At 40.0% G+C, this 27,258-nt stretch overlaps 1 protein-coding gene across 1 annotated transcript in view; it reads left to right on the top strand.

Moving 5' to 3' along the window:
• Nucleotides 1-291: 291 nt before the first annotated feature.
• The window catches only part of LOC311288439 (ATP-binding cassette sub-family C member 12-like), a gene marked incomplete at both ends in the record, with an annotated part of 51,017 nt that continues 24,050 nt past the window's right edge, over nucleotides 292-27,258 (top strand). The window contains 14 exons of the mRNA XM_084405857.1: nucleotides 292-316; nucleotides 485-600; nucleotides 9,284-9,357; nucleotides 9,742-9,894; nucleotides 11,071-11,217; nucleotides 11,399-11,546; nucleotides 12,142-12,378; nucleotides 19,020-19,193; nucleotides 19,294-19,441; nucleotides 19,521-19,669; nucleotides 22,506-22,613; nucleotides 22,944-23,150; nucleotides 23,236-23,307; nucleotides 23,388-23,512. Of these exons, the coding sequence (XP_084261983.1) occupies nucleotides 292-316; nucleotides 485-600; nucleotides 9,284-9,357; nucleotides 9,742-9,894; nucleotides 11,071-11,217; nucleotides 11,399-11,546; nucleotides 12,142-12,378; nucleotides 19,020-19,193; nucleotides 19,294-19,441; nucleotides 19,521-19,669; nucleotides 22,506-22,613; nucleotides 22,944-23,150; nucleotides 23,236-23,307; nucleotides 23,388-23,512 (1,883 nt within the window). The remainder of the gene's footprint in view (nucleotides 317-484; nucleotides 601-9,283; nucleotides 9,358-9,741; nucleotides 9,895-11,070; nucleotides 11,218-11,398; nucleotides 11,547-12,141; nucleotides 12,379-19,019; nucleotides 19,194-19,293; nucleotides 19,442-19,520; nucleotides 19,670-22,505; nucleotides 22,614-22,943; nucleotides 23,151-23,235; nucleotides 23,308-23,387; nucleotides 23,513-27,258) is intronic.

Genomic DNA, 27,258 nt, shown 5'->3' on the forward strand with positions numbered 1-27,258 from the left:
AATCTCAAACAGTTTGTTAACTTGAGCCACACACTGTATAAATCGATGTGTGTGTGTGTTGTATAAGTAATGCAGTCTTTGTGTGATAGGTCAGTGTTTCAGAGGTGTTTGTAACTTCTTCAAAAGCATTGTCTTGGCTTGAACACAGTTTGGCAGTGGACTCATGGACACACAAACGCACGGACACACACGAAGCCACAGCTAGCTGAGTGATTATCGTCGATTGGAGATTAATGTGCCACTGAAGGAAGTGGTTGCCAAGTCTCCTGGTGTGGCAGAATTTAAGGAAAGATGGCCATTACCATTCCCATTCCAGGTGACTTATCAATCAGTTTTTTTCTGACACTACTCACTTCTGAGTACTTTTTAGAAATTGTGACTTCGACATGAGATAGTAGACTCACTTTTTTGCTTTGCTTAAAGTTCAAATGTTGCTAATCTTTAAACCCCCTTAAATAACAGACAAACATTTGCTGTCCTACAGGTGAACGAGGAGTTCTGGAGATGTCCTGCGGTTCCCCTGGAAGCAGCGTTTATGTCACAGCTGGACAAGCACAGCCCAAAGCTCCTAGAGCTCTCGAGGGCCAAGAGGAGCAACTGGTCAACGCATCAATAACTTGTTGATGGAACTGTTACAGGTGGGGCAAAAGTGGTTACAAAGTTAAAAGGTACAATATGAATCAATTGAGTAGTTTGGTTTTCAGTTATCTTGCTTATCTGCACTGTAAAAACTAAAGGAGCCTCAAATATCCTGTCGGATACTCAAGAAACTTCGTAATTTAGGTGCCTCAAAGCTCTTTCTCCTATAGTAGGGTTACTGGTGGAGCATTGGCAATCTTTGCGGTTCTTGCTGGAACTTATGGGATCCTTTAAGCACTTTGGGTAACGCTTTAGATTACAGCCCGGAAAGTACTGCGTAATTAAAATGAAAGTACAGTGTAACTTTCGGTAATTACAGTGTACCTATAAAGTACGTACGTGTAAGTATAGGGGAATAATATGTAAAGTTTTGGGAATAAAGGGGTAACAACCAGGAAAATAACACATTATTTAGGCAAATTATTTAGACTGTAAGTATTCCATGTAGTTACAGGGTAAGTATGACATTGCGGGCTGTAAATTAAAGTGGTGTTTCTTACCCTCTTGTTTCATGTAGTTACAGGGTAAGTACAATAAAAACACATGTACACACACACAATCTGACATCACTTGGAAAACCTTTATTTGAAAATGGTAAATGGTAAAAATGGTAAAAAAAAAAAAAAAATTATTTCAAAACAGATTTACAACATATTACACTTCTTATTCTTTATTATGTTTTTAAAATCAACTTTTCATTTCAAATACTAAAGTCCTGACAGAAAGTAGCATGTTTTGTCCTTTTTTGTTTCTCTTGCATGGCTTCCTCCTCCTCTTGGTCCTCCTCTTCTTTTTCTATCGTTCCACTGATTAGCCTAATCTTAAGAAGGAGTCTTTTTCTATTCTGTATTATGTATTAAAAGAAAATACAGTACACCCAGAAATGTTCTCATAATTTACTCATCTTTTCGCTACCGACCAACTGTCACCAGCGAGTGCATGAGAGTCGGCTTCATAGGGGCGGCTTGAATGGCTTCGCGTTTGGTGAAGCTTTAAGCGTTGATTGCATTCTCGCGGGAGTTTGATGTGAAACTCGCGCGAGAACTGGTGTCTCTGTTCTTCTGCATGGTTTGTTTTTTATTATTATTATCTGTTATTGTTTGTATTTTGTTGTGAGCAATAATAAAAACATTAAAAAAATAAAATAATTCAACATTGGTTTTTCGGTGCGCTTACGTCACGCTTTAAGCCTCTGTTATACTCCAGTTTGGACGCGTACACAACAGCTGCGCACAGCTCGGACGCGGGCTACTTGTATTTATACTTTCTCTCAACCCTCTCATGAACGCGCAGGTGACAGTTGGCCGGAAGCGATAGTCTACAGTTTAAAATGTTTAAATATTTGGTATTTTTCTTACAAACGCTTATCGTTTCACTTCAGAAGACATTGATTCATCCATTGGGGTCGTATGGATTACTGTAGTTATTGTTGTGTGCTGTTGTCAACCTTTAGGAACACATGAGCTTGCATTATATGCATTCACAGAGATTATTTATTTTTCTAAAAACTTTTGTTTGTGTTAATCTGAAGAAGGAAACTCGTATACATCTCGGATGACATGAGGGTAAAAGATGGTGAGGACATTTCTATACTGTATTTTCTTTTAACACATAATGCAGAATAGCAAGAGACATGTCATGGGATTCCTTCTTAAGATTCATCAGTGGAAAGAAAGAAAAGGAAGAAGAGGAACAAGAGGAGGAGGAAACCAAGCAAGAGAAACAAAGTGCTGTAAATCCGTTTTGAAATAAGTTGTTTTTCAAATAAAGTTTTTCGAGTGATATCAGATTGTGTGTACATGTGTTTTTATTGTACTTACCCTGTAACTACATGAAACAAGAGGGTAAGAAACACCACTTTAATTTACAGCCCGCAATGTCATACTTACCCTGTAACTACATGAAACAAGAGGGTAAGAAACACCACTTTAATTTACAGCCCGCAATGTCATACTTACCCTGTAAATGTAAGCTTAGCGTTAAGTTCTGCCAGGAAGACTCAATCAGCGCGTTATGAATTAACTCACTTCTAACCAATCATGTGTTAACACTCTCAGTATAAAAGAATGGTACTTACATCCGTCTGAGTTCGCAGATACTGACGGCGCCAATTACCTCCATCCTCCCCAACCACCTCCAAGATGGTCCTTTCCCTCCATCCTCCCCACCACCACCAGGATGGTCCCTTCCTTTACCTCCAGGGGGTCGGCTGCGCCCCTGCCTTCATCTTCAGGCGGGATTTGCAGATTCCGTTACCCTCGCATTGCTTGCTAAGGACGGGGCCTACGCCAAAGACTATGCTTGCTGAGCTATTAATAAATTTACTCTTGTTATATCATTTTATCTCCCGAGTCTTTCTGGTAGAACTACATGAAACAAGAGGGTAAGAAACACCACTTTAATTTACAGCCCGCAATGTCATACTTACCCTGTAACTACATGGAACAAGAGGGTAAGAAACACCACTTTAATTTACAGCCCGCAATGTCATACTTACCCTGTAACTACATGAAACAAGAGGGTAAGAAACACCACTTTAATTTACAGCCCGCAATGTCATACTTACCCTGTAACTACATGAAACAAGAGGGTAAGAAACACCACTTTAATTTACAGCCCGCAATGTCATACTTACCCTGTAACTACATGGAACAAGAGGGTAAGAAACACCACTTTAATTTACAGCCCGCAATGTCATACTTACCCTGTAACTACATGAAACAAGAGGGTAAGAAACACCACTTTAATTTACAGCCCGCAATGTCATACTTACCCTGTAACTACATGAAACAAGAGGGTAAGAAACACCACTTTAATTTACAGCCCGCAATGTCATACTTACCCTGTAACTACATGAAACAAGAGGGTAAGAAACACCACTTTAATTTACAGCCCGCAATGTCATACTTACCCTGTAACTACATGGAACAAGAGGGTAAGAAACACCACTTTAATTTACAGCCCGCAATGTCATACTTACCCTGTAACTACATGAAACAAGAGGGTAAGAAACACCACTTTAATTTACAGCCCGCAATGTCATACTTACCCTGTAACTACATGAAACAAGAGGGTAAGAAACACCACTTTAATTTACAGCCCGCAATGTCATACTTACCCTGTAACTACATGGAACAAGAGGGTAAGAAACACCACTTTAATTTACAGCCCGCAGTGTCATACTTACCCTGTAACTACATGGAACAAGAGGGTAAGAAACACCACTTTAATTTACAGCCCGCAATGTCATACTTACCCTGTAACTACATGAAACAAGAGGGTAAGAAACACCACTTTAATTTACAGCCCGCAGTGTCATACTTACCCTGTAACTACATGGAACAAGAGGGTAAGAAACACCACTTTAATTTACAGCCCGCAATGTCATACTTACCCTGTAACTACATGGAACAAGAGGGTAAGAAGCACCACTTTAATTTACAGCCCGCAGTGTCATACTTACCCTGTAACTACATGGAACAAGAGGGTAAGAAACACCACTTTAATTTACAGCCCGCAGTGTCATACTTACCCTGTAACTACATGGAACAAGAGGGTAAGAAACACCACTTTAATTTACAGCCCGCAATGTCATACTTACCCTGTAACTACATGAAACAAGAGGGTAAGAAACACCACTTTAATTTACAGCCCGCAGTGTCATACTTACCCTGTAACTACATGGAACAAGAGTATATTTTCCCAGCATTTAAAAAAAAAAAAAAGTTGCAATAGTTGTACTTGCCTTGAAACTTAATCAGTGCACCTTTGCAATAATTACAAATTAGCCTACTTTATAAATGCACTGATATGTACCCCGTAATTAAAATAAAGCCTTTTATGTATTTTTATACACTATTATTATAAAAAGGTGCAGTGTATGTACTCGCTAAATTGCTCCCAAAAGTAAGATTCTAAAATACTTAGTCTAAATAATTTGCCTAAATAATTTGTTATTTTCCTGGTTGTTACCCCTTTATTCCCAAAACTTTACATATTATTCCCCTATACTTACACGTACGTACTTTATAGGTACACTGTAATTACCGAAAGTTACACTGTAATTTCGTTTTAATTACGCAGTATTTTCCGGGATGTAATCTAAAGCGTTACCGCACTTTGTATTCAGTTGAGAGGTTCTGGAGTCACCTTTTCATTACCATGAGACCTCAAAGTGCTTTGGGGGAAAATAGAGGAACTCGAATTCTGTACAAGGGTTATTGGAAAATCTTTTAACATTTAAGTGGTTCCTGGAAGATCTCTTAAGTTAAAGCCAGCATCTGGAGGAACCCAATGGTTCTGTGAGGCCACAATACGATTTTTATTATCCTATTAGTATTATTATTATTATTATTATTACATTTACATTTAATCATTTAGCAGACTCTTTTATCCTAAGCGACTTACAAATGAGTAGAGCAATAGAAGCAGTTAAACTAACAATAGGACAACAATATGTAAGTGCTGTGACCCTTCCCAGTTTAGTCTGATGCAGTATAAGTTTATTATTTTTTTAAACAGATATAAAGTAGAAGAGAAGAGAAAAGAAAGCATTAGTATTAATGGATCAAGTATTTATATTTATATATAGTAATTTTTTTTAAAAATTAAAAATTTAATTTAAATTAATCAATACAATATATATATATATATATATATATATATATATATATATATATATATATATATATATATATATACAATATAAGCACATTTATTTAGTATATTGTATTGATTAATTTAAATTAAAATTAAAAAATTTTGACCACACACGAAATTGCAGATCGTGTGGATTCTTATGGAAATGACTGGAATTCACCAGTGAAAATTCACAGAACAACAGATAATTTTACTGCACCTTAACTGGTGCCTTAACGGTGCCTCCACCTTAATGGAAAATGTTTTCTGCTTGTTGTGACATAAGGAATACTGTTTCCGGGTCGAAGCCTCTGCTTCTACTTCCTCTATCTTGTTTCTAGTGAGAATACTCAACAACCATTTATGAGCACTGTTTATTCAAGTCACACATTTAAGCTTTTCAAAAGCCATAGTGTACATTACAGTATCCAGTCTAACGGCATCCCAGACTTCAACATTTTATGATTCAAAATAGCTGAATAACTAAACCATCTGAGATATCGGTATAGAGATAAATGTTAGGATCATAATTTCACAATTTTTCCATGACCTCCATGAGTGTTTCCATGTATTTTGTTGAGATGTCTTTTCTTGTATAGCCTATTGTATATATTTGGTTGATTATTCATGTTGCTTATGTATTATAATTTTTTTTTTTTTTTTTTTTTTTGTGTATTCATTGATATTAATCTATTACTAGCTGTTTTTCCCAAGTGCATGGAAGTGTATGTATTAAAATGGATCTAAAATATGTAATAAACAATTCTTATTTTGTATTTGGTTCAGTTTGTTTATTATAATAGAAGATAATGGTAACCATAGTAACAACATGAAATTAATCATTTAAAAGAATAATTTTTGGTTCCTGGAGGCACCCAAAGCAGTTCCACACAGTTCATTATATAAGAGTTCCTCAGGAAACCTGTGTGGTTCTTCAGAGAACCGGCCCTTTTTAAAGGGTCCTAGAGGATCTACAGACGGTTCCGCCGGTGTGGCAAAGTGAAGAACCCCAAAAGGTTCCTCCAGGCACCTTTTATTTTTACAGTGTGGCTTGTGAATTGTTACAAAAGTGCCTGTTGACTTGATTTTAAAACATTATGTACTGTATGTACACAGTGAAAACGGTACTGTGAAGGTGTTCCACTAACCTGCACTTTATTAGCTGAGGGCATGCTTTCTTTAATGCATGAATACAGATGTTATTGAGTGTTTATACTGTCCAGTTCATTGCTACTGTTTGGATATAACAATGATTTAATAAATGTTGGAAATTGACATAATAGCAACTCATTATTTGAAGCTGTTTACACTTCCAAAACAAAGAAAGGGCAAATTGGTCAAAATTAATAAATCAGAGGACATTAACTAGTATTTTTTCATTTAAATGTTACCTATGTTAATTAAGTCTAATGTGTATAATATGCTGATATTTTTTACATTGATTGTTCTTCATTTATTGGCTTTTTCTGAAAATGCTACTTAATCTTTTCGCATACATTGAAATACTCTCTCTCTCTCGCTCTCTCAGGTAACATTTTACATATATGCTGGGTAAGATGAATGGTATAAGTTATCATAATCTCATACATCTATTTTGTAACTATTTTAAGTGTAACCATAACCACATTTTGTCATTAAACCTTTTCAATTACAAATAATGTGCTAACTAATTTTGATTTGGTACTGACTTTGAAGTGCTACATATTGCAATACAATATTGTCACTCTCTATAGCACCACTCTCCCACATATTAAAGGGATACTCCACTTTTTTTGGAAATATGCTCATTTTACAACTCCCCCAGAGTTAAACAGTTGAGTTTGACCGTTTTCGAATCCATTCAGCCGATCTCCGGGTCTGGCGGTACCACTTTTACAGTAGCATAGCTTAGCATAGATCATTGAATCGGACAGGACCATTAGCATCTCTCTAAAAAAAATGACCAAAGAGTTTCGATATTTTTCCTATTTAAAACTTGACTCTTTTTAGGCTGATATGGCTAGGAACTATACTCTCATTCCTGCGTAATAATCAAGAAACTTTGCTGCCGTATCATGGGTGAAGCAGGCGTAATGATATGACGCAGCGCCTGAAAATAGTCCCCAGCTCGGTAACTTCCAACGTGACCGGAACTAAGTTGGTCTAACCTATTAGACCTATTTTCAGGCGCTGCGTCATATCATTACCATTACCTTATGTTAAACATTGTGCATTATTAATATTAATCATGAACCTGTATATAGTAGTTCTTATAGTCTTCTGTGAGGTATGAAAAATAGTAGTTATTGATTAGCTAATAGTGAACTACCACATTCGACTGTGCACTATTACTTATTAATTCTTTAATCAGAGTTTCTTGTTAGTTAATAGTAGTTACTAGAGTGTTAATAATGCATTACTCATTTGTCCCTGTGTAGTTATTCATTAATGAAGGAATGGTTTTCTAAAGTGTTACCAAATTTTGAATACTTTAAAGAACAGACTTAAGTTTGACCTCTTTTTAAAGAGAACACTTAACTGATTATTATACACAGCAAAAGTACATATGTCCCACTATACAGAGTGTTGAAGTAACTTTAAATCAGTAGGCGCGTTTCCATTACAGATTTGCGCAAAAGTTTTGCGATTTTTTTTCTAAATGTCGAGAAAAAACTATTGCGAAATGACGGCGTTTCCATTAACCGATGTTATACGACTAAACCTTATTTTTTTCCTCTCGCGATAATTAAGTAATTCCAAAAATCATGGCAACGGACGTTGGTAGGTTTATGTCTGTCACTGCACTGGCCATTATTATTAATCGAAGGAGACGTATGTGTGTTTTCCAAGCATTAATGGTAAGGAAAGACCCTTTATACTTGTGAGAGGCTTTTTGAGGTTTAGAATCCATTATTCCTGTAATTCCTTTGTCTTTTATGAATTTAATAAAGAGCTCTGTCTCGTATTCTGTCCAAACACACTGCGTCATCTACGTCAGGTGACCTGTAAATGCGCAAAAACTGTTTCCATTGCAGTTTTGCGAAATATTTCTTTTTCGAATTGCCTGGAAAACCTCCTCATGCGAGCGTAAAAACGTTTTTGCGATAAATGGGAGTTTTTGCGAAAATGACGTGTTTCCATTGGGCGTATTTTCAATTTCAATTTGCGCAATTTGAAGGGTAATGGAAACGCGGCTATTGTTAAACTTAGTGAGGTAATTATGTGATTAATTAACATCTCACTATTGTTACCATTTACAACCTGAAGGCTACTGATTTTTATTGATTTGTTTATTCATTTATTTATTTTAAATTTTATATTTAATGATTCATGTTCATGTGAAGATCTTTATTAATAACTTACAGGAACTGCTTAAAAAATGCTGCTGAAAACTTGTCATCCTCCACAGAATGTGAAAGGAGTTTCTTTCTTAAGTGAGATGCTGAGTGCATATTTTACTTTTCTTCTGTCTGTGATGGATCTGCCATGAGCCTTAGCAAATCACAAAAAAAAAAAATGAGTCCATTGCCACAAAAACAGGGAGCAAAGTGGTCTTCAATTGTGACAGTTTATTACATCGATAGAAAGTGATCAAGCCTCATTAGAGAGGAAAAATGCCCAAAATTGTATTCCATCACAGGAAAAATCCAGTATTCAAAAAGGACATAATTGGGCTTGAGCCTCTCAAACTAACAGAGAACAAAATTCAACACCACCGTTCACAGAGTACGATAAGTAACCATTCTCACTGGACAAAACATACACTGAATTTGTAGGAGGTGTAATAAGTAACAATAAGTAATAAGTACAATAAGTAACCATTCTCACCAGCACCATGAAAACAAAAGGGGAAACAAAACCATACAAATTTTCACAACAATAACAACACAAACCCTGGAATGAACACAATACATCTAACTAAATTTAGAGCCATGGACAAAAGAATTTTATCACATTGATCAAGACATCCCGTTTCCCTATGTCCCCCCTAAGACATCACAGTTGGTACAGTCTCATTTTCCTTCAGAATTCCCATAAACAGATCAACTTCCTGTTTGAATCTCATTGTCACTCGGCTGGTCCACTCCCACAACACACCAGGTACTAAACATTTCAAGTCATCTTAATTACAAAATGAACTTTAACAGTTTGAGCTGTTTTTATAAATCACATTTTAGCCAAAGAGGAATTTTAACTGGTTTTAATGTTTTAACCTTAAGCCAAATAACTAAGCCTGCGCACTGACTCAGTACAATGACAAATAAAGATCTTAAACCAAACCAATATAGTAATGTCCTTTTATTTATTGATCCAATGCAAAGATGAATATATAAGAATTGTGTGGCTTAAATCATGGCCATCTCACACTGTCACAACATTTGTCCTGTTATGAGATATTTTATGACTCATTTTCTATTGTCTCACAGTTCCTTTTATTTTATGATATGTATCTCTTTGTTTTTCCATATCTATCTTATTGTGCAGAAACAAAGAAGAGACACCAGCATCATCCTCAGTCACGCGTGCCTTTCCTGAAGATCCTCCAGTTCTAGATTACAGGGAACCAGAACCTCCCCCTAAGAAGCACAAGTACCAGCAAAGCTTGAAATCCCTCATTCCATTCCTTTTTGGCTCACAGTAAGACAGATTCTCAACATATTTGTAAGATTTCCTGCTAAGACAAAAGCTGAGATAAAACTCACCCTGCAATAAAGCAACAAAATGTACCCTGGACAGGAGATCACAAGGTAAGACATTGTCTTGTCCAAACTTTTCTCCTTCCTTATCTCTGCATCCCCCTCTCCCTCCTCCTTCCTTTCCACCTGAGTCAAGTCACCAAAAGTTCACTGAAATTGTCTATATATCACATATGATGTATCTTGTGAATCTATTGTTTTTTCCTTTTCCTTTCACCAGGTGTTACCCCCTGGGGAACATGAATTGACCCAAAACAAACTCAAAAAATATATATATATATTTGTACAAGCCTTTTGTTCTGGTCTGGGTATATAAGGGGAAGTGGCAGAGCAGTCTTGGGGAACCTGTAACCAGGAAAACCCACTGTGTGTCTCTGTCAGGAATGCATTTCTTACTCTTGGGGTAATATTTGAGCGAGTGATGTCATGTATTTATTATTTCTGAATTGGCTTTTAATCATTTACTTGTGTAATTGGCATGACACATTTTTACCTGACAAATAAATGTTACATCTTGATTTATTCTGAAGTTTTCTGAACTCATTATTGTAGGAGACTATGAGGAGGCTGGCGCAACCGCAGCTCTGTGTCCAGGATAGGTCAAACTAAAGGCGCATGTGAACGGAGCAGTAGGCACGAATGAATAGTTGAAAATATGGGATACTCAGAATAATCAAAGATCTAAATGACTTCATAATATTTATGACTATTTTCTAATAAAAAACACAATCTAAATTTGATTATCATTTGATACTGGAGTCAGATTAAGAGTAGAGCTAAAGTAATATTGAAACTAAATTCCAATAAATTAAGTGAACTTCACTGGAGCGCTGAAAAGACATACACACATTATCCCTTCGCCCACACCGCTGGGCCAATGGGTGGTCTTTACATATTATATAAGCATATATTTTTGATTTCAGTAATGAAAGTGATCTGTCCATTTCATCAAGAGATCTGAGAAAAACCAAAAGATCCTTTGTTTTCATGATTGCTAATGCTCAATTTTTTTCCGTTTTTCTCAACAAGTCTGTTATTCACGTGACATTTCTGAATCTCCAAATGTCTGATAAATTAATAATGTAATGTCAAATGTACATTTTCTAACTTTGCACAGCTCACACCCAGTTTATGACGCTGGTTTCTTCTCCTTCACAACATTTGCATGGATGACACCCATGATGTGGAGGCTCTTTAGGAATCGGTTAAATGAGGACTTTCCCTCGCTCTCGCCTCATGATGGAGCCCACATCAATGGAGAGAGGTATTCTTCATAATCTTTTCATTTAAATCTTAGCTTAGTTCAGGAAGTCTCGACAGAATGAGTTGCTGCAGTGTAGCACTTGGCGAACCAAAAAACACTGGTCACACGTTAACTCGAGGTCTAAGGATGTTTTTCTGAATCCAGGATGAGTCTTGAAGAATGTGTTTTCTGTTGTGTTCAGGTTCCAGAGACTGTGGGACGAAGAAGTTGCCCGTGTGGGCCTGGAGAAGGCATCTCTTCCTGCTGTGGTCATTCGTTTTCAGAAGACAAGATTAATGGTGTCATTCTTGGCTTCAATCCTATTTACTTTTGCTGTATTTATTGGGCCGGTATGTAAAATTTGTATCATTCAGTTGAATAATCAATAAAATATATTGTTTTTTTTTTCCCTTAAAGGGTTAGTTCACCCAAAAATGAAAATGATTCCATGGTGTATGTGTCTCTTTTTCTTTCAGCCAAACACAATCAGAGTTATATTAAAAAAAATATCATGGCTCTTCAAAGCTTTATAATGGGAGTGAATGGTAACTGAGATTTTGAAGCCCCAAAATGCGCATCCACCCATCATAAAAGTAATCCATACGGCTCCAGGTTAATAACTGATATGAATGGAAAATTTGGGTGAACTAATGCTTTAAAGTGCTTTCTAGTTTATAAAGTCAATCCCCTTTTGAGGGACCCACTTTTAAAAATATAGTAGCATCTGTATATTTTCATGTTATAAATAACCATGAGAAAAATATGAAGCATGATATTATAAAGGCATGCTATTTCCTTTATTAAATAATTTATATTGTCAAGTAGAATAAAGTAGAATAAAATAGTTCCAATTAAATTTGAAATTGCATTCAGTGCTGTTTTTGTTCCTGCCTCACATCATGGATCTGTTTTGAAAGTTATTTTTACATTTGGTCTGTCTTCTAGTCAGTTCTAGTGTATGAAATCCTGAACTACGTGGAACAGCCTGAGACATACACACTGTTGCACGGCGTTGGCGTGTGCGTAGCCCTGTTCGCGTCTGAATTCAGCAAGGCATTTTTTGCATCGCTCATGTGGGCTGTGAATTTGCGTACCGCTGTGAGAGTGAAGGGAGCATTCAACATGCTTGCTTTCAAGAAGATCATCTCTCTCAGGAATCTCACCAGCATCAGTGTAGGAGAGGTAAACCAGTGAACACTGGCCCTTTACTGTCTGCTGAATCTTTTTATTGGTACTCTAAGTAATTTGTATTTATTTACTCTAGTACTCCAAACTCTTTTTAATTACCTAAATTATATATATATATATATATATATATATATATATATATATATATATATATATATATATATATGAAGAGTTCAGATGCAAAAGCCTCTAAGTGCTATCTGAAATTTTCTTCTAGAATGATCATTTTTTATAAAGCTTGTATATTTAAGTTAAGTAATTTCACTTAAATGACAAATAATAGGTAATTTGCATTGCCATTTAAGTGAAATTATTGAACTTAAATATACAAGCTTTATAAAAATGATCATTCTAGAAGAAAATTCCAGATAGCACTTAGAGGCTTTTGCATCTGAACTCTTCATATACACTCACCTAAAGGATTATTAGGAACACCTGTTCAATTTCTCATTAATGCAATTATCTAATCAACCAATCACATGGCAGTTGCTTCAATGCATTTAGGGGTGTGGTCCTGGTCAAGACAATCTCCTGAACTCCAAACTGAATGTCAGAATGGGAAAGAAAGGTGATTTAAGCTATTTTGAGCGTGGCATGGTTGTTGGTGCCAGACGGGCCGGTCTGAGTATTTCACAATCTGCTCAGTTACTGGGATTTTCACGCACAACCATTTCTAGGGTTTACAAAGAATGGTGTGAAAAGGGAAAAACATCCAGTATGCGGCAGTCCTGTGGACGAAAATGCCTTGTTGATGCTAGAGGTCAGAGGAGAATGGGCCGACTGATTCAAGCTGATAGAAGAGCAACTTTGACTGAAATAACCACTCGTTACAACCGAGGTATGCAGCAAAGCATTTGTGAAGCCACAACACGCACAACCTTGAGGCGGATGGGCTACAACAGCAGAAGACCCCACCGGGTACCACTCATCTCCACTACAAATAGGATAAAGAGGCTACAATTTGCACGAGCTCACCAAAATTGGACAGTTGAAGACTGGAAAAATGTTGCCTGGTCTGATGAGTCTCGATTTCTGTTGAGACATTCAGATGGTAGAGTCAGAATTTGGCGTAAACAGAATGAGAACATGGATCCATCATGCCTTGTTACCACTGTGCAGGCTGGTGGTGGTGGTGTAATGGTGTGGGGGATGTTTTCTTGGCACACTTTAGGCCCCTTAGTGCCAATTGGGCATCGTTTAAATGCCACAGCCTACCTGAGCATTGTCTCTGACCATGTCCATCCCTTTATGACCACCATGTACCCATCCTCTGATGGCTACTTCCAGCAGCAATGCACCATGTCACAAAGCTTGAATCATTTCAAATAGTTTTTTTGAACATGACAATGAGTTCAGTGTACTAAAATGGCCCCCACAGTCACCAGATCTCAACCCAATAGAGCATCTTTGGGATGTGGTGGAACAGGAGCTTCGTGCCCTGGATGTGCATCCCACAAATCTCCATCAATTGCAAGATGCTATCCTATCAATATGGGCCAACATTTCTAAAGAATGCAGTATTAGTATTAGTATTAGGTGAGTGTATATATATACACTCACCTAAAGGATTATTAGGAACACCATACTAATACTGTGTTTGACCCCCTTTCGCCTTCAGAACTGCCTTAATTCTACGTGGCATTGATTCAACAAGGTGCTGAAAGCATTCTTTAGAAATGTTGGCCCATATTGATAGGATAGCATCTTGCAGTTGATGGAGATTTGTGGGATGCACATCCAGGGCATGAAGCTCCCGTTCCACCACATCCCAAAGATGCTCTATTGGGTTGAGATCTGGTGACTGTGGGGGCCATTTTAGTACAGTGAACTCATTGTCATGTTCAAAAAACCAATTTGAAATGATTCGAGCTTTGTGACATGGTACATTATCCTTCTGGAAGTAGCCATCAAGATGGCGAGACTAGATGACTAGATCCAAGATGGCGGCGCGAGTACATCGCGAGGCTCGCGGTCTCTCCAGATTCTGTAATTTAGCAGTATTTTTCTTGCTCATTTCGGGTCTGTTCGTCCAGAACAGTTGTGCCTTAACATCGTACACCCAAGGTGAGCTTTTGGATATTGGTTTGCGAATTTCCGACAGTTTTATGGACAACCTTCGACTCCTTCCTGAGATCGCCAGATCACCCGAGGCTATGCACTCTGCCCGGCCGGGCGGAAGTGCTCGCAGGCGCCGGCGAGATCGTAAACAAAGGCGGGGGAAGCGCGGAGGACTAAGAGCTAAGCTAAAGCTAACACCACACCGGCTCTCTTTACCCAGCATTTTCCTTGCCAATGTACGGTCGCTGTTGAACAAAATGGAGGAGATTCGACTCAACATCACATACAGCAAGAGACTTTTGAACTGTAATGTTCTAATTTTCACGGAAACATGGTTAAACAGCGGAATACCGGACAACGCTATTGAGCTAGCGGGACGCCATACATTCCGGGCGGATAGAACATTACATGGCTCCGGTAAGACCAGAGGTGGTGGATTGTGCATTTACATTAACAAAGCTTGGTGCACAAACTCTGCTATTGTTGGGAGACATTGTTCAGCTAACCTTGAGTTTCTCATGGTTAAATGTAGACCGTTTTATCTACCGCGGGAGTTCACTTCCACTATTATAACTGCAGCCTATATTCCCCCGGATGCTGATGCCAAGTTTGCTATGAAAGAACTTCACGCAGCCATCAGTAAACAACAGACCGTTCACCCGGAAGCTGCGTTTATTGTTGCGGGTGATTTTAATCATTCAAACTTAAAGTCAGTGCTACCGAAATTTCACCAGCATGTTTCCTGTCACACCAGAGGAAACAAAACCTTAGACCATGTTTACACAAACATGGCTGAAGCTTACGTCGCGACACCCCTCCCCCACTTGGGACAGTCAGATCACCTTTCTTTGTTCCTCACCCCCAAATATGCACCTCTGATCAATCGCGTGAAGCCATCAGTGAAGACCATCAAGGTGTGGCCTGCGGGGGCAGATTTCTCACTCCAGGAAAGGTTTCTACACACAGACTGGAGTATGTTTGCTTCTCAAGCCACCAGTGGCTCTCACACGGACATTGACTGCTACACCTCCTCTGTACTGGATTATATTAATACCACCATTGACAGTGTTACAACCCAGAAGCAGATCACCACATACCCAAATCAGAAGCCATGGATGAACAGGGAAGTGCGACTCCTATTGAAGACACGCAATACTGCCTTCAGATCAGGAGATGCACAAGCCTATAGCACATCCAGAGCAAATCTGAAAAGGGGCATCAAAGAGGCCAAGCACTGCTACAAGCTTAAGATAGAGGGACACTTTTCCAACGCTGACCCTCGGCGCATGTGGCAGGGCATTCAGGCCATCAGTGACTACAAACCCTCTCACTCCACCCCCGCAGCCACTGATGTCAACTTCCTGAACGAGCTAAATGACTTTTATGCTCGCTTTGAAAGAGACAACAGAGAAACTGTCACCAAGCTCAAATCCTCAGCTGACCACCCACCGATCACACTCTCCTCCACAGATGTCTGCAATGCACTGAGCAGGATCAGCGCGCACAAGGCTGCTGGACCAGACAACATCCCTGGACGCGTACTCAGGGCATGTGCGGAGCAGCTCACTGGGGTTTTTACAGACATTTTCAACCTGTCTCTTGCCCAAGCAACTGTACCAACATGCTTTAAATGCACTTCCATTGTGCCAGTGCCAAAACACTCCAGCCCGAAGTGCCTTAATGACTACCGCCCTGTAGCACTCACACCCATCGTAATGAAGTGCTTTGAGCGGCTGGTCCTGGCACACCTAAAAGACTCTCTACCATCCACATTGGACTCACACCAGTTTGCCTACCGTAGCAATAGGAGCACAGAGGATGCAGTCTCCATGGCACTGCACTCTGTGCTCACACATCTGGACAATAAGAACACTTATGCACGCATGCTGTTTGTTGACTTCAGCTCAGCATTCAACACTGTCATCCCAACTAAGTTAATAGCCAAACTTGGAGACCTGGGCTTCAACACCTCCATGTGCAACTGGATTTTGGACTTCTTGACCAACAGACCCCAGAATGTTCGATCAGGCTCCAACTGCTCCACATCCATCACACTCAACACTGGTGTACCACAGGGCTGTGTGCTAAGCCCGTTCCTCTACTCCCTCTTCACCTCCGACTGCAAGCCTGTGTACGGATCTAATTCCATCGTCAAGTTTGCAGACGACACTACGGTGATTGGTCTCATCAGCAACAACGATGAGACTGCCTATAGGGAGGAGATCAAGCACCTGGCCACATGGTGCACCGAAAATAACCAGCTCCTCAACACCACCAAAACGAAGGAGCTCATCGTGGACTTCAGGAAAGTGTCAAGAGGCACACACGACACCATCCACATCAATGGAATGGCTGTTGAGCGTGTCTCCAGTTTCAAGTTCCTGGGGACCCACATCTCGGCGGACATGACCTGGACAACCAACACCTCCAGCCTGGTCAAGAAGGCTCACCAGCGCCTCTTCTTCCTGAGGACACTGAGGAAGAATCAGCTTTCCTCCACTATCCTGGTGAACTTCTATCGCTGTGCAATAGAAAGCATCCTGACCAACTGTGCTACAGTGTGGTATGGGAGCTGTTCTGTTGCAGAGCGCAAGGCACTGCAGCGGGTGGTGAAAACCGCCCAGCGCATCACTGGGACTCCACTACCTGCCATCGAGCACATCCAGAGGAAACGCTGTCTGCATCGAGCTCGCAGCATCCTTAAGGACTCCTCTCACCCAGCCCACAGACTGTTTTCTCTCCTGCCCTCCGGCAGGCGTTTCAGGTGCCTCCGGACCAGGACCAGCAGACTAAAGAACAGTTTTTTCCCCAGAGCTGTCTCTTTATTAAACTCTAACCCTCATTGATCCCACTCCCCTTATATACTGACTGACTCTCCTCTCCCTCCTCACACCTGCCTCCATTTTGTTATTTGCAATACTATAATGTTCATTTGCACTGCTGACTGTTATTACAGTAACAACTGTTTACATATGCATCTTGCACTACTACCTTGACTGGAATATGCTCATTTGCACTGCCGACTGTTTATTTACAGTACCGACTGTTATATATACATTGCAATATCGTACCTTAACTGTAATATGCAATTACTTTCCACTGCACTCACTCGGATAGCTTCTGTCCAAACTTTATTTGCACTACTTTAAATCCATTGTTATACTGCTCATTAGCCTAACTTATACATATATCTATTTGTAAAATTCTGTTTATAGTAATATCCATCTGTATATTATGCTCACATTCTGTTTATAGTAACAGCCATCTGTATATATATTCATAGTACATATCTATCTGTAAAATTCTGTTTATAGTAACAGCCATCTGTATATTATATTCAGTACATATCTATCTGTAAACATTCTGTTTATAGTAATAGCCATCTGTATATTATTATATTCAGTACATATCTAGCTGTAAATTCTGTTCACAGTAATAGTTATCTGTATATTATATTCATAGGACAATCTATCTGTAAATTTTTGTTTATAATAGTATTCAACTCTATATTTATTCAGTACATATCCATGTTCTGCACTTATGAACCACTGTATATCCTGCACTTGCTGCTATTGCACTTCTGGTTAGACCTAAACTGCATTTCGTTGCCTTGTACCTGTACTTGTGTAATGACAATAAAGTTGAATCTAATCTAATCTAATCAGAGGATGGGTACATGGTGGTCATAAAGGGATGGACATGGTCAGAAACAATGCTCAGGTAGGCCGTGGCATTTAAACGATGCCCAATTGGCACTAAGGGGCCTAAAGTGTGCCAAGAAAACATCCCCCACACCATTACACCACCACCACCAGCCTGCACAACAAGGCATGATGGATCCATGTTCTCATTCTGTTTACGCCAAATTCTGACTCTACCATCTGAATGTCTCAACAGAAATCGAGACTCATCAGACCAGGCAACATTTTTCCAGTCTTCAACTGTCCATTTTTGGTGAGCTTGTGCAAATTGTAGCCTCTTTTTCCTATTTGTAGTGGAGATGAGTGGTACCTGGTGGGGTCTTCTGCTGTTGTAGCCCATCCGCCTCAAGGTTGTGCGTGTTGTGGCTTCACTAATGCTTTGCTGCATACCTCGGTTGTACCGAGTGGTTATTTCAGTCAAAGTTGCTCTTCTATCAGCTTGAATCAGTCGGCCCATTCTCCTCTGACCTCTAGCATCAACAAGGCATTTGGATGTTACTGGATGTTTTTCCCTTTTCACACCATTCTTTGTAAACCCTAGAAATGGTTGTGCGTGAAAATCCCAGTAACTGAGCAGATTGTGAAATACTCAGACCGGCCCGTCTGGCACCAACAACCATGCCACGCTCAAAATTGCTTAAATCACCTTTCTTTCCCATTCTGACATTCAGTTTGGAGTTCAGGAGATTGTCTTGACCAGGACCACACCCCTAAATGCATTGAGGCAACTGCCATGTGATTGGTTGATTAGATAATTGCATTAATGAGAAATTGAACAGGTGTTCCTAATAATCCTTTAGGTGAGTGTATATATATATAACACAAATAGTGTTTGCCATAAACTGTTGTGTGCATTATTTCTGTGTTTTGTTTCAGACTATAAACGTGTTGACGAGTGATGGTCATCGGATGTTTGAGGCGGTCCTGTTTGGAACGTTTCTGCTGTTTGTTCCTTTTCTGCTGATCATATGTTTCATATATGCCTGCTTTATTCTGGGATACACGGCACTAATTGGAATTTTGGTCTACCTGGTGTTCCTCCCAATACAGGTGTGATGGTCTTTTCTGTTTTGTGTAACACATCTTCGAGATCTACCCGTCTCTGTAATATTTAGTATTTTCCCTGTCTGTTTGTATGTGCGCACTATAGTTATCAATTGCCAGGCTGATTGGTGTGTTCAGAAGGCGGGCTGTATCTGTGACAGACAGACGTGTTCGCACAATGAATGAGGTTCTGACCTGCATCAAGCTCATTAAGATGTATGCGTGGGAGGAGTCTTTTGAGAAAACAATCACAGGTTGTCCGTTCGTCCGTATTTTACTCATGACTCTGTGAAATGCTGTGTTTTCTCTTACCCATTCTTTCCTCGGCTATAGATATTAGGAAAAATGAGAAGTTGCTATTACAAAAGGCTGGTTATGTTCAGAGTTTAAACAGAGTCTTAACAACGATAGCCCCCACACTGGCAACCGTCCTCACCTTCATTGTCCACATTGCACTGAATCTGCCTCTTCAACCTTCTACTGTGAGTGCAAAAAAAAAGGCTTATAATTTGCTTTAAAATGGATACGTTTACACTACCGTTCAAAAGTTAGGGATCAAAAAGGACTTAACTTTTATAATTTTTTTTCTTTTTTCAAATAAATGCTTTTCTTTGGAACTTTCTATTCATCAATGAATCCCCAAAAAAATGTCTACAGAAATATTAAGCAGTATAACGGTTTTCAACACTGATGATAATAAGAAATGTTTCTTGAGCACCAAATCAGCTCATTAGAATGATTTCTGAAACCGCTTTGCCATCACAACAATAAATTACATTTGAAAATGTATTAAAGTCCCTGTAAAGTCAAAATTAAGTATGTGTTCTGAGTTTGTCACACCACAGAAAAATGTGTTATTAGCCACCCAGCCAAATTTGAATGATAAAAAAAGCCGGCAAGTACATAAAATAAGCTATCAAAATCTTGAAAAAATGAGCATTAGTCTCTGCTCTCAAACGCTGGGGGCGTGTCCGCTGGCTGCGCTGAAACCACGCCCACTCGCGGGAAAGCTGCCGTCGCCACACTCAACTGTCACCGCTACAGCCGGAATGGATGCTCCTAGGTTTTACAAAGCCATACATGTTCGAGCCTGGACTACCTACTATAATTATAACATAAGCACACAAGGCAACTTACACTCATTGGTGGGCTCGCACTGCCGACGATGGCACCAGTTGTCGGCGCGACGGGAGGATGAAGGCCGAGGCGGGAGATAATCAGTTCGGCCCCATTCACCAGTAATAGCGGATTATCAGTGAATCCCAGTTGTCTCCGACGAAAGTTTATAAAACTATATCCCATGAAAAATGACCACTACAGAGGCGGGTTTAGGCGGTGATCCTCAGCTGTCCATCAAGGTGGCTCTTCACAAAATGAATCCACCTCTTCTTGATGTGATCGTTTTTCAGAAATTTAAATAAGGACACCGATCTGTTTTGTACATGATCGCATCCAGGTAGTACGCATTTCCGTGACGAAGGCATAGCTAGCTAGCTAGCAAACTGTAGGCTGTAGTAACTAATAGTAGGCTACTGACAGTAACTCGCGATCGGCAAACTGATGTGAATGAATGTGCTATATTGTTAGGGTAGGGGCAGCGTCAGGGGCTCCAGTGTGTCATCAACAGTAGGGGCGTGTCCAGGAGCTCAGGGGCTCCAGTGTGTCATCAACAGTAGGGGCGTGTCCAGGAGCTCAGGGGCTTCAGTGTGTCATCAACAGTAGGGGCGTGTCCAGGAGCTCAGGGGCTCCAGTGCGTCATCAACAGTAGGGGCGTGTCCAGGAGCTCAGGGGCTCCAGTGCGTCATCAACAGTAGGGGCGTGTCCAGGAGCTCAGGGGCTCCAGTGCGTCATCAACAGTAGGGGCGTGTCCAGGAGCTCAGGGGCTTCAGTGTGTCATCAACAGTAGGGGCGTGTCCAGGAGCTCAGGGGCTCCAGTGTGTCATCAACAGTAGGGGCGTGTCCAGGAGCTCAGGGGCTCCAGTGCGTCATCAACAGTAGGGGCGTGTCCAGGAGCTCAGGGGCTTCAGTGCGTCATCAACAGTAGGGGCGTGTCCAGGAGCTCAGGGGCTTCAGTGCGTCATCAACAGTAGGGGCGTGTCCAGGAGCTCAGGGGCTTCAGTGCGTCATCAACAGTAGGGGCGTGTCCAGGAGCTCAGGGGCTTCAGTGCGTCATCAACAGTAGGGGCGTGTCCAGGAGCTCAGGGGCTCCAGTGCGTCATCAACAGTAGGGGCGTGTCCAGGAGCTCAGGGGCTCCAGTGCGTCATCAACAGTAGGGGCGTGTCCAGGAGCTCAGGGGCTCCAGTGCGTCATCAACAGTAGGGGCGTGTCCAGGAGCTCAGGGGCTCCAGTGCGTCATCAACAGTAGGGGCGTGTCCAGGAGCTCAGGGGCTTCAGTGCGTCATCAACAGTAGGGGCGTGTCCAGGAGCTCAGGGGCTCCAGTGCGTCATCAACAGTAGGGGCGTGTCCAGGAGCTCAGGGGCTCCAGTGCGTCATCAACAGTAGGGGCGTGTCCAGGAGCTCAGGGGCTCCAGTGCGTCATCAACAGTAGGGGCGTGTCCAGGAGCTCAGGGGCTCCAGTGCGTCATCAACAGTAGGGGCGTGTCCAGGAGCTCAGGGGCTCCAGTGCGTCATCAACAGTAGGGGCGTGTCCAGGAGCTCAGGGGCTTCAGTGCGTCATCAACAGTAGGGGCGTGTCCAGGAGCTCAGGGGCTCCAGTGCGTCATCAACAGTAGGGGCGTGTCCAGGAGCTCAGGGGCTCCAGTGCGTCATCAACAGTAGGGGCGTGTCCAGGAGCTCAGGGGCTTCAGTGCGTCATCGAGCCCCCGTTTTAGCCCCGCCCAAAAAATTCGGAACACAGCAATGGTGAAAAAATGTTTAACGGTCTAACTCCACAATTTAGTACTTCACAGTTAACAGTCTTTGTAATATGTTTTAGCAATACATTTCTAACATTTCTAATATGTTAAGAATTTTTTTTTAGAATTGCCTTTACAGGGACTTTAAAACAAAAAAAGCTATTTTAAATTGTAGTAATATTTCACAATATTATTGTTTTACAGTTTTTTTTTTTTTTTTTTACTAAAAATCTTACTAACCCAAAATTTTTGAATGGTAGTGTACATGTGTAAAACGTCATTACTTATACATTGATTGATCGATTTATTGTTTTTATTTTGTATTTGAATAATTCTGTTCAAACCACTGTTCTGTCCTAACTGGCTTAACTGTTGTAATTCCCTACATCACGTAAACTGGCAAATGACTCTGATGTACTTGAAACTTTGATGAAAGAGGTGAGTTTTCTGTTTCCCCACAGGCGTACACTATCATCTCTGTATTTAACTGCATGAAGATATCTATGGGCTTGTTGCCTTTCTCTGTTAAAGCTGTTGCTGAGGCTAAAGTGGCTCTTGTGAGACTCAAGGTTGGACTCATTCACGGGTTTCTCAAAGATAATTTTCTCTCATTTAAAGAGTTCCTCCTTTTCCCTACGAATTTGTACCTTTGGTCCCATTATCTGCTCTAATTAGGCATTGGTTTAGGACATATTGGGATAGATGTAAATATTGTTCATATGTGTAACTTATAAATAAAGATAAGTGTGTGGAAAATATATTTTCACGTGCTGTATTTTACACATGCTGTAACTTGATACTCTAAAATGCGTTAGTCACGTCTTTTACATTGAATTCCTGATTTGCCTCTGCAGTACGATGCAAATAACAGAATATTTAATGATAATGCATCTCTACAGAAACTTATGTTGGTACAGAACCCCAAAGGTTATCTTACCCAGGATAAAAATATGGATTTGGCGCTGGTCATGGAAAAGGCCTCATTCTCGTGGAGCCTGCCAGATGACATGAACACCACTGAAAGACCACAAGATCCCTCTCAAAGCGCCACACACCAGTCACACTCCCAACCTTCAATCAGAAGCATCAGCTTCACTCTTTCAAAGGTGTGATATGAATATGTTATAATGTGAGGCACTATATGTGTCCTGACACTACAAGAGACTAATGATTCTCTCTTTTCAATTATAGGGAAGTCTGCTTGGAGTGTGTGGCAGTGTTGGAAGTGGAAAAACCTCTTTGATATCAAGTATTCTTGAGCAGGTGTGGCACCACCCGTCTTTTCTACGTCCAAGACACATGTGATGAGGTGTGACTGACAGTATAATCGTTTATTCCTGCAGATGCATCTTGTGAGTGGGTCTGTATCAGCTAATGGAACATTTGCATATGTTTCCCAGCAAGCCTGGATATTCCACGGGACTTTAAGGGACAATATCCTCATGGAAGAACCATTTGACCAAACCAGGTAAAACTAGAGAACACCAAAAACAAAACTGGTCAAAGCACATTCTTTGAACATTCTGTTGAAAAGTGTCGGGAGAGTTCACTTCTGCACAGTAAAATGATTTCCAAAATGTACAATCAAAAACAGGCAGTGTGGTTGCCAGAGTTTTACTTTTAAACCCACATCTGAAGTTACAGTATCACATTTTACTGGAGGCCAAATGCCAACACAAAGTCTATCATATTATCATCTTTATTGGCCAAAAGAGGAGAGCTTAATGGAGAACAGTGGATTATTTAGAGTGATAAACGGCACTAAACTGAACGAAGACGAAAACGTACAGTCGTGTGCTAAAGCAATGAAATTACACATGACATTTTTTTTTTTTAGCTACAATAGATCTTGATAAATGTTCTACAGCCTGACCTATGTAAAAAGTTAAAAGGAAAACTTTTGTGAAGATATACTGATTTAAAAATAATCAAATCTCATATGTGTAACACAGCTGATGAATAAATATATCTCACAGTTAATGAGGTGTAGCAAATTAGCCATATTAAATATTAATAATCAATAATAACTGGTTATAATTGATTATGAATATTTGGATCAGTTAATGTAATTAACTTACTGTCGTAAATTAATATTACAATCAATTAACCTGTTTGTCCTGTGAACACTCTAAGAAATGTACATTTCCGGGGCATGGGAAATGTCTTAATTTACAGTACTACTAAGAGCAGTAACCAAGACCTAAATGATTAGTGACTCCAGTTATGAGCTTGAGACACAGACAACTTTACGTGTGACATGAACAAGATTTTATTAACTAGTCTAAACACTTAAACTACTCTAACATAGACACACATACATGCATACAGTTTACCAAGGGAAAGAGAGCTGAAGCAGAATATAGGAAAGCAAGAAGTTATAGAATTGTTTGAAATTCAGCAGATCGACAGCCTTGAGCAAACCATCAGTTTAGTTCCAACACGCCCTTCTTAAAAGGGGTAAGGATACTTAATGTATCAAATAATGAGACTAAGTTTGATACTTGCTTTGGTTTGATACTTTGATCCTTGGTCTCGTCCATTTGAATTAAACTGTCCTGATGCAATTTGTTGAGGCTCCAGTTGATCTTTGCTGAATGTGGTCTTGATGAGAGAGAGAACCAGTGGTAGTCAGAGGATCTTTGGTGAATGGAAAGACAAGGCCGCAGCCTGGCACAAGTTTGGTGGTCCTTAGAAACTCCTAGTTCAGCATCTTAACGTCAGGATTCCAGAAAAGAGTTAGAGAGAGCTAAGAGCTGATCTTGGGTTTTTAAAGTCTGAAGAAGTAACACCCTATGGAGGAGTGTCAGAGCCAATGAGAAGATTTCCCTTTGGGGGGAAATTTTTACGACCTATTGTTCAAGCAGGGCATTTGAATATGTAATTTGTTTGGAGGTTTAGCCCAAGAATCTTTAAGATGCTTATAATACTCCTGCGTCACAAAGTTAGCAAAATGTAATGTAAATTAACAAATGGGAAACGAAGATTGGAGTTTATAGAGACCATACATTTGCTTCTGCCACACATATGATTTTGGTTAACCATAGTATCCAAAGTCTGAAATATTAACCTAATAGAGTTTACAAGAATACAAAAGCCAAACCACATAAAAGGAAAATCATGAGATGGGAAAATTAGATACATGTTTACACATTTCTCAAGTGGTCATATATAGAATATATAGGATTAACAGGGTTTATTTCCCTTCCTCAGCAATAATTAAGTGAGAGTCGCGGTTCTCTGGAAATTCCTTTGGGTTGTAAAACTCTTATCAGTCTCAATGTGTCCTGTAACAAGACACCGCGTCCTGCCAGTGTGTTAGCTTCATTTGTGATGTTAGTTTTGGGGGAAGTTTCACAGGCCTTTGTTGGGAGAGTGAGTTTGCTGGATTATTCATTAAAGGGATAGTTCACTTTGAAATTAATTTTTGGTATGTTTTAGCTGACCTCAAAGGCATCCAAGATGTAGGTGTCTTTTTTTCCGGAGTAGTTTCAATTTTGATATTTTTAGGTCAAACCGTTCTTGTCTGTCAGTCATATAATGCAGGTCTATGGTCACTGTCTCAAAACAGCATGCACAAAGTCCAAATTAAACAATTCCCCATCGTCCAAATTAAACAATTCCCCATCGTAAGTACACATTGATGGCTTAAGACACGAAACGAGCGGTTTGTGTGAGAAAACGAACAGTATTTATACGTACACGCGCGAGAGATAATTTCCGGCGCTTGCGCAGATCGAAGCGCCCGCGCCCTCTGACCTTTTCCGTCGCTTTCCGGCGCTTGCGCAGACCGAAGCACCCGCGTCCTCTGATCATTTGGGTGTGTGTGTTTACAAGAGGACAAAAACTATATAAATACTGTTCGTTTTCTCACACAAACCGCTCGTTTCGTGTCTTAAGCCATCAATGTGTACTTACGATGGGGAATTGTTTAATTTGGACGATGGGGAATTGTTTAATTTGGACTTTGTGCATGCTGTTTTGAGACAGTGACCATCGACCTGCATTATATGACTGACAGACAAGAACGGTTTGACCTAAAAATATCAAAATTTAAACTACTGCGGAAAAAAAGACACCTACATCTTGGATGCCTTTGAGGTCAGCTAAAACATACCAAAAATTAATTTCAAAGTGAACTATCCCTTTAAAGGCACACTATGTAGAAATTGTGTTTTTGTCAAACAGCGACCCCTAGAGTCGCTGTAGAATACTTGCACTGTCGTAAATATAAACACGTAAGAGAAACAAGTGTTTGTTAGCAAGTCTGTTAACAGCTCTGATTATCGAAAGCTAGCTAGACATATTTGGAAATTATTGGACTGGTCTAATTATCAACAATGGATGAATGAACAGTCAAGTCAAGTCAAGTTTATTTATATAGTGCTTTTCACAATACAGATTGTATCAAAGCAGCTTCACAGTATTAAATTAAAATAATACATCAATGTTTGTTTCTAGTGGAAAACGTCCACGTTTGGTAATGCTGATCAAAAGTATTGTTGATTGATTCGAACAGCATCGTAAAAAAATGACATACTACAAGCAAGCGCTACTACATAGAACGCAAACAAGTTTACAAATAAGAGATTTATTTACTGGTCACGTCATGTGTTTTCTCAGATCGGATAGCTATCTGATTTATCAAAACGATTCCATTTACACCTGGTCACATAAATCTGTTTTTGCGAAACGGATTTAAATCCGATCTTCAATTCCCGCGCTGTATGCAGATTTAATGAAGTGCACGTCACCGAAAGCAACAGATATGAGCTGCATTTTTATTGATCATCAGCTAAAATTTCAAAATCAAAGACCGCATTAAGAGAGAGCGGCAACAGCCCTGGTAAGATCATTTCATTTCTTTACTTTTAATGATGATGATTGTGTGTTAAGCGTCTGCGACTTACTTTCACTTTGATTTGCGATAGTTTGCACGTTGGCTTGATGAATAGATGTTCAGCTTCTCATCCAGTAGCGTCGTCACATCTGGCTATAACATATAGCCTATAACACACTCTCACACGTTTTTTTTTTTTTTTGCATTTTTGGGAGGAGTACAATTTACATGTGGTTTCAACAACCAGATGCATTTACACTTGTCCAGTTTCGTCTTGAATGCGGCCCAGATCTCCTCCTGAAGTGGTCTGAGCGATCGGATTCAAATCCGTCTTGAATGCGTTTCGGAGGGCATTTACACCTGGTCTTTTCGCGATC

Source organism: Rutilus rutilus (genome assembly GCF_951802725.1).
Source record: "Rutilus rutilus genome assembly, chromosome: 3".
Lineage (NCBI taxonomy): Eukaryota > Metazoa > Chordata > Actinopteri > Cypriniformes > Leuciscidae > Rutilus > Rutilus rutilus.